The sequence below is a fragment of the Atta colombica genome, unplaced genomic scaffold, assembly GCF_001594045.1.
Source record: "Atta colombica isolate Treedump-2 unplaced genomic scaffold, Acol1.0 scaffold164, whole genome shotgun sequence".
Classification (NCBI taxonomy): domain Eukaryota; kingdom Metazoa; phylum Arthropoda; class Insecta; order Hymenoptera; family Formicidae; genus Atta; species Atta colombica.
The window spans coordinates 1286993-1295258 of record NW_017259255.1 but is presented as its reverse complement, the minus strand read 5'-3'; the positions used below and the strand labels follow the sequence as shown (position 1 = coordinate 1295258).

General features: G+C 35.3%; 1 protein-coding gene across 8 annotated transcripts in view; it reads right to left on the bottom strand.

Annotated features, from left to right (window-relative positions):
- LOC108686158 (protein vestigial) overlaps positions 1–8266 on the bottom strand; it is a 60953-nt gene that overhangs the window by 5524 nt on the left and 47163 nt on the right. For 3 of the 8 annotated variants that reach the window (XM_018191292.1, XM_018191295.1, XM_018191294.1), the window contains 2 exons: positions 5316–5439; positions 3964–4191 (listed from right to left, as the gene is read on the bottom strand). In XM_018191292.1, the coding sequence (XP_018046781.1) occupies positions 3964–4191; positions 5316–5439 (352 nt within the window). Of the gene's footprint in view, positions 1–342; positions 468–3963; positions 4192–5315; positions 5440–8266 lie in introns of those variants that run through there. The other 5 variants (XM_018191296.1, XM_018191298.1, XR_001931689.1 and 2 more) reach the window with 4 other exon arrangements.

Below are 8266 nucleotides of genomic sequence, written 5' to 3'. Positions count from 1 at the left end.
ATGTTCTAGATCCGAAAATAAATGTGTATACATGTATATATATATATATATATATATACATAGTATCATCTTGTACCCCAAGTTGGACCTTAAAAGTTTCTTAGATTCTATCAATTGAATTCTGGATGTTTCATAATTATGCTGGATTTCATAGTCTTCTTCATTCTAGATCCCTTAAATTCTATGTTAATTGATGTTTATTTATTTTAAATCCCAAACCAATTTTTTTAGATAAATACGAGATGTTTGAATATAATTGATTAAAATTATTTAAAATTGCCTGAATTCGGATCATACAAACTCTAATTTTGATAATCCATGATACTCTTTAAACTTGCATACCTTAGAATCTGGTATCTTAGTTGCTAAATGGTTTAAACCATAGCATCTTTAGATCCTGCCTCGGGTTCGCTGCATTCCGAACACAGTTCATTTATCAGAACGGTAAGAATGTTGAACTTGTTTATCTAAAACCAGACCACAGATTAAAATCGTATGCGTGTCTGTACTATGAATAAATTAATACATATAATTCGTTTCTTTATCGCGTGTTCTTAAGCTAGTCAATATCAATGCATGTTCAACATTACTCTTATTCAAAAGATGCTTAATCTTTTAAAGAAATTAAGTTAATTTATTTAAAATAAAACTCTAAGATTAGATTGCACATGTAGAAAAATAAATAATTGTCGACGACATATCAAATTTATCGACTTATTTTTTGTAGAAGATAAATTAATGTTCTCTTAGAAGTTTTATTAATTATAAGATATTAATTTAGTTTCTGAAAATAAATCGACAAACTTGATTTGTTATATCAAGTATAATATAAAATTGAATAAAGTTAACAATAAGTTTGAATGTAATTTCACTTTTATTAAGATTTCTTTTAGATAAAACGTAAATCGTTTCAAGACTAAAATTCAACACTGGAAAAAATCTGATTGCATTAATTAAAATTCTGATTGAAAATGAATAAATCAAAATTTTCTGGTTAAATCTATTATATGATTCTTGCGAATAATCAAATTTCTGATTAATACAATCAGAATTTTTTAGTTCATTTTCAACCATAAATTTTTCTCAGTGAAGTAATTGATCGCTTTGCAATATCGACGATTTCCCACGGGAAACAGCAGCGGCAAGCCGCAAAATAAAAGCAGAGTGATGCATGTGTGCGAAGACATCGCCATGTTAAGACGCGGGCGCGTCATCCGGTAATTGCGATTTATTTCTCTTAATCACTGCGTAAACGGCAGCCAATTTATACGGTTCGAGTTAATTTCGTGCAATTATATAATTACTGAACGCGGCGGCCATCGCGCAGCTAACCTAATCGGTTTGCCGAGCCGAGCGCCGTAATGGCGGCACTTAAATTTAAAGATACTTCAGAGACTTTGCGCGCACCAATTCACCCCTGGTTCAACCCAACGCTCGTTTCACCCTCTATTACTCTTTCGCGAGTTTCTTGATCAGAACACGAATTTCTGTTACCTAAATTCTTCACAAACAAACTCACATTGTGAGGTTATTTTACAATAGTAAATTAATAACGATTAGGTTTATGCTTTTTAATAAAACTTTATATTTTTAAATAAATTAACTTTATATAAATTTCATATATTTATAATTTTGAAAAACTAACAATTGGAATTTGTCTTATCAAGGATATGGCAACAATTTTTTATTCTCTTGACTTAAAAAATACTCTTCCTCTTCTAAATTATAAACTAATTTGTTATACTTACTTATGTAACTCTTTTCTTTTATAGACTTTTACACAAAACATTAAATTTATACAAAACATTAAATTCATAGTATTTATTTTTATTCCACAATGTTCTGCTCGAATGAAAGGGAACTGTAGAGGGTTGGGATTCATTTTGCGGCATGATACTTGGTCTCGGTGTAAAGCAAAGTGAGGGTACAAAATCGATATTAGACCTCTTCTCCCTTCTTGGGATGGATGTCACTGTTCCCGTGCTTGGCAGCCATGCCTTTCGTCTAGAGAAACGGAATTCAGCAGCCTAGGATCTTGGCAGCTGTGGAAGTTAGATGAGATTTGGACGATCTAAGAATTTGTACGAAAGTGCATAGATAACGTGCACTTCCGGATTTCATTATAAGTAAAGTCGAGGAATGTAAAATTAAATCAAGAAGTCGAAAAATTTAAAATTCGAAAAAATCGTGCACCAGAAGAAATGTAAAATATATATATAAAATGTAAAGTAAATAAAGTAAATAACGAACGAAAGATATATTTAGATGCAATATATACATCCTAATTGAAAGCACAAAGTCGAAGAAAATAGAAATAGGAACAAGGTTATAAAAATAAAAATAACGAGAATTCCAACACGTCGTTCGCAGAATAGCGTATCTCAGAAAATTCCAAAGACCATATGCGAAATTGTGCGACTGCTTCAAGGTGAGGGGAAGGCGTGTAAGCTGCATCAGGGTGCAGACAGATGGGAGTGGTCTCTGTAATCACAATGGGCGTGGTTTTTCACGGCTTACTGCAACTGCATCACATGGGGTATAAAATTGTGCACAGTCGGATTCTATCACTTTTACCGGGAAATCAATAATTCGATTTGATTTGTGATAAAATAAAAAAATCAGAACAAATATTTTCCCTCCTCCTCTTTCAAACATATAGAAAATAAAATATAAACGTTTGCATAACTATATCACATATATAGCTATTATTTAATAATTTAATTGTATTCTATATATATTTTAAACACATTATCTAATATTTGATTATTTACACACGATCTAATATTAATTTAATTTAAATTCATTTCAGCTTATCTATTCATTTCAAACCTTATTTTATAACATACTAAAATCTGTACTCTGCACGCACAGGACTTTAAATTTCTCGGCGGCTTTTCCTCGCAAGCAAAATGAAAAATTAAATCAGAGATGAACAGAAATACCATTTTTCTATACCGCATAATTTAACGCTATTTTCTGGTTCGCATAATTCACCGACAGAAGAGCAGCGCGTTCAAGGAACGAGGGTATGTTCGACGGGATCCTGCCGACGCGGCTGCAGGAACGAGATGTTTTGCGGATGCGTCCGCGGTTTTTTGTCCTGGACGATTTTGGTGGGTGAACGCCGAGCCGAAAGAGGACACTGTATGGATCGCGGCTCCCATTAAGCCCTTATTAATTGCGAGCATCTGAGGGACCGACTGATCTTTCTTGCGCTACCTGCGCGCCATTCCGAACAAAACTCCATCCTGCTGTCGCTCGACACAGTCAGGACACGGTAGGATCTTTGATACGCCGTCGATATGCCGACATACGCAAGTATATCAGATGTAATGGGGATCGCGATGTAATAAATCAGAAACAAATATTAGAAATCCGAGAATGAAGCTCTTATTCTAACTCGTTAATGATAATGTCATTGCGCATGTATGTTTTATATGTGATAATGACAATATAACAATACAGACAATATTATTAAGAGTAACAGGATAGGGACGTAAGTATTTAATTCAAAAATTAATTCTTTCTCTTAAATAATTTTATTAATTATTTTATAACTCTTATAGAGATCTGAAATAGTTACGAGTTGAATAATAAATGTTATTTAAGGGAAAAATGTTGACGATTATTTCGCTGAGAAATAAAAACAGATCAAAGACAACGTATATATTGTTTCACATTTGATTTGATCACTCGACGAAAATCTTTCTCTTTCTTCTTCGTTAAAATTAATATTAAGAACCTGAAGCTATTTATTCTTATGAAACTAAAAGAAAACGCGATAATCTCGCGATCAGTTTCGCCAACAACGAACGCTATTTATTAAACTGACAATTTATTTTTCCTATGCGAATCTCAGAAAATAAATATTTTGAATATTTCACACATTCCGCGTTCTCTTAAAATTTACCTGAATGTTCACATTCGCCGTTGGTGAAACCGAACATGGAAAAGTCTACTTACTTACCGGAGAGAGGTGCGTAGTGACCGTGAGGATAGGGCGGCGCCGAGGAAGCGTCGACGAGAGATTGCGACGGCGTCGCCGACGTCCATTCCTTGTAGGTCGCGGCGTGCGCGTGATGCGCCGCGTGATGAGACGTATGGTGGCCGAGGCCGCGTGCACCACCCAGCAGAAGGCCACTGTAACTCGCTGCTGCTGCCATATTGTGGTGATGGTATTCGTGCACGGCCCTAGAAAAAGAAAAGAAAGCATAGGAAAATTCATTACAAGAAGGAAATGATCTGTGGTGTGAAAAAAATTAACGTGTACTTTTCGAATCAAATATGAATAAAATTAACTACTGACACGTAGCGTTTTGGCGCACAGAGATACAGGGAGGAGATATTGCGCCAAACCAGCACATAAAAATAGCATCACGGTTCTCAGCATGTCGATATAGTCGCCTTGATTATAGTGTGTCGTGATCGATGAGAATTAGAAAATAATATATGTCATCAGTACCCGATGCCAATCTCAAAGGGGTAAGGTAAAAGGAGAAAGCAAAAGAAAGAAGCGGAAGAAAGATAGCGACATGGATTTAAAAGCGAAAACGAAGAGCACAGGTATGTGAAAAATACTAAAAACCGTCGGGAGCAGGTAACGCCGAGATCTTTAGCACTGATCTGACTACATCTATAAATTACAAATCTGTCACCGTTGCCGTAGGAAGAGGATGGAAGGTATCAGTGACTTCTTTTTTTTTTGTTTTAATTTACTTTACTCCACTGTCCTATGTGTACTCTTTTGTCATTTCTTTTTCTTCCTTTTGTTCTAATGATAGTTGTCGCTCCAAAATCAGTTCGTTAATTCATTCAATGTTAAATTTCAATATCATGTACTCAACGATATCACGCTTTAAAAATATAGAAACATGAATCAACGCGCAGCTATGAGAAAGAAAGATAACAGAAATAATAAGTTATTAATATAATAATAATTAATTCAACATGGCAAAAGATCATGCTTAAAAATTTCTCGTCTCACTAATTAATGAGCTATGTAGCATTTAATGGCGCGCTCACAGGAAAAATTCCCAGCATGCGGTCTCGGTTTTACGTCTCTACAGTGTGACGAGATGCTGGAGTTACACGCAATTATTCGATGCACACGATCAAGAATCAATGGGACATGGCGCCGATATTCTATCGCACAACTTTGTAAAGAATGTCTATTAAACAACGGGAAAAAAGGGAACTATGCCATTTATGTAAAATGGAAAAAAGATAGAAATACAGAAAGAAAGAGAAAGAGAGGGAGAGAAAGAGAGGAGAAATAGAAAAAATAGAGAACAACAACAGCGATCGGTAGCACTGACCTGTGATGGTACTGCGGGTAATGCGGATGCCATGGATCCGTCGGGTACTCGTAGACATCACTGGGATGCTGACTATTCCAAAAGGAAGGGGGAAAGTTCCTCATGGACATAGGGGAGATATTTTCTGCAATAAAAAAGAAAACAATTTTACAATGACGGCGCTTTTAATAACTTGCGCGAGAAAACATGCGTCTACGAGAAATTCTTAGAGAGAGAGAGAGAGAGAGAGAGAGAGAGAGAGAGAGAGAGAGAGAGAGAAGAGAGAAACAGTCTTTTTAATTTTTCTATAAAAATCTTATTTTGCCCTCAGAAAACAGGGAAGAGCGATCGAGAGGTCCTACCGGTTGTTTATGTAACCTTTCTCGAGCGCGTGCGACTCGGCGCCTCTCAGTCGGAATCTGATCGGAGAACATTCTATTCTCTGCTGCTAAATATCGTGCTATTCTTATTTTTCCTGTGTTTAGAAGCGCGAGTCCATTGTCGAAAAAAAAAAAAAAAACGGTTTTCAGGGCAAGCACAAGCAATGCTATAAATACTGGTGCCAAAGCGATGATCCTCAAGTGATGAATATTACCGATAACTCGTTGTTTCTTTCTCTGGGGAGATACGCTCTCCTCCGGAAAACGGGTTCCAAGCGATCGCGCTTCCACCAGAAACCACTCGTCCTAACTAGTAGGAATAAATAACGTCGCTGGCCGACTAAATCATCGTAGTTTGTAACGGCGGAGTAAATTAGCAGCCGGTATGCCTCTCCTAGCAGATAATCGAAGCGACTTAGCCGGAGATGAAATCGCGTACGTGCATGCGCGCGCGAGAGGGGAGGGAATTAGAGGGCATAAATCGTGGACCGGCGCGGTCGACCTCGCGTTGGTCCACAACCTTCGGTCGCACGTTCCGATTGGTTGGGGATGGATTAAAAAAGAAAAGAAAAAAAAAGAGAGGGAAAGAAGAGAAGAATCCAACGTGAGCGAGGACCGCGCGAGAGAATTGCAAGAGGATACACGACAAGCTTCTGGCTTCGAAGTGGCCGCTTGTAAAACAACCAAGCGGTACCCTTCTGCCTTCCGCCGATTTGATCCCGTGGGATTCTGCCTGCCCGTTTAGTGAAGCTTTTCGGAATCGTGGGAACGAATATATTATATTTTAATAAAGAATCAATTAAAAGAATTGATCAAGCTATTATTATCATCCTTACATTAATTAATTGCCTAAAGTTAATGCTAATTTGCAATTAATAATGTGTCATATGATCATGATAATGTATAACAATAAATCACATAATATATATGATATTAATATGATAATAATCATGATAATTTAGATATTACAATATAGAGCAATATGTTACAACATTTATATATTATAACATTTGTAAAGCTGTCTGATATTGTCTAAGATACTTGTTGTCTCTGCTATGATATCGCATCATTGCTTCGATTTAATAATTACTGCGTTTTCTTTTTACCGTTTAACTCACAACAGTTTGATTAAATAAGATTATTAATTATAAAGAAAAGAAAATGAAATTATCATTAGTAGAGCAATCACAGAATACTAAGCGATTTCAACTTTTAACATCACAAGTTTCAATGAACCACCAAGAATATCCGATATGTATTAGCAATAATTTAAATTTTAATACTTGACAACTTATGTAATATTTTAACTTTTAAATTTGTTTTAATATTGAGAATGACCCGATTGGCATCGCAACGTTTGTTATTGTACTTCTTTATATTTATTTTCTGAATATTAAATGTTCTTAATTTGTTTTTAATCTGACTTGTAGCCTTTCTATTTATTTATATTAATTTATTCTGATTGAGATATATTATTATTTTATATTGCAATATATTACATTATCGACTTATTGCATACAATAAAAATTTTGATAAAGTTATTTATCATTAAAGTATCTATAAAAAAACACTAATCGATATTCGCAGAATAATTTTTCATCGAAGAAATTCTTTGAGATGACGCGATATCTTACATTTTTATAGATATCACACTTGCCACGGATAAACAGATAATTTTTATTATAGATTACGATGTGAGATTGAACATTTTATCAACAGTTGCAGTGACCTAATCGGTAAATCAACACTGAAATACCGGATCTTACATAAACGGGCGAGTCACAACACATGAAGTTATGGTTCTCGATAACATGGTAATAACATGTACAATTAATTAATCGCGCAAGTTTGAAGTATCTATAAATGAACTATAAATTAAATTGATTTCTGCTTGTTGATCGATGAATTTTCGAATCAAGATTGCACCTCGATCAACAGATATATTCTTTTTGCTTAATGAAATAATATTTTTAAAAATATTGAAAGGAGAAAATTATATATACAAAATGTCACGCTATCAAACATTCTATCGAGCTTCTTTTAAAATTAATAAAAAGATTTTACTTTATTAAATGTAAAAGTTAATTTAAAAAATTACTTGCCATTAGTTTAATGACATGTATACAGTATGTTACATGTATGTTGCACTTTTGTAAAGTATAATTAAAGAGATAATTATAAAATGTATTGTATTGTATAGTCATATATGTATTATCATCACAAATATGATCCTGTAATTCTCGAGATAGACAGGGATACGGCTGAGGATGTCGTGGGACTGTTTGCGGCTTCTCTCTAGTATCTGTCTCGGTCTCGGTTCGCCGACTGTCCTTTATTTATTAACGCAATTAAAGAAACAGAGTGTCGACCGTCTGCAGCCGGCTTTATTCTTTGCCGATGCCGCGACCAAAGAGAGAAAGGGTATCGCTCTACGTGGAGGAGAATGGAGGGAGGGAGAGGAGCGGGTAGAAAGGGTTGTCGAAGCCTGGTTAGCCAATAAGTACCCGCGTGTTCCTTAGAACTTCAGAAAACGCCGACGTTTTAATCGACGACTTGCGACTGTCCGTTTTCGCAATCGCATCTACCCTTGGT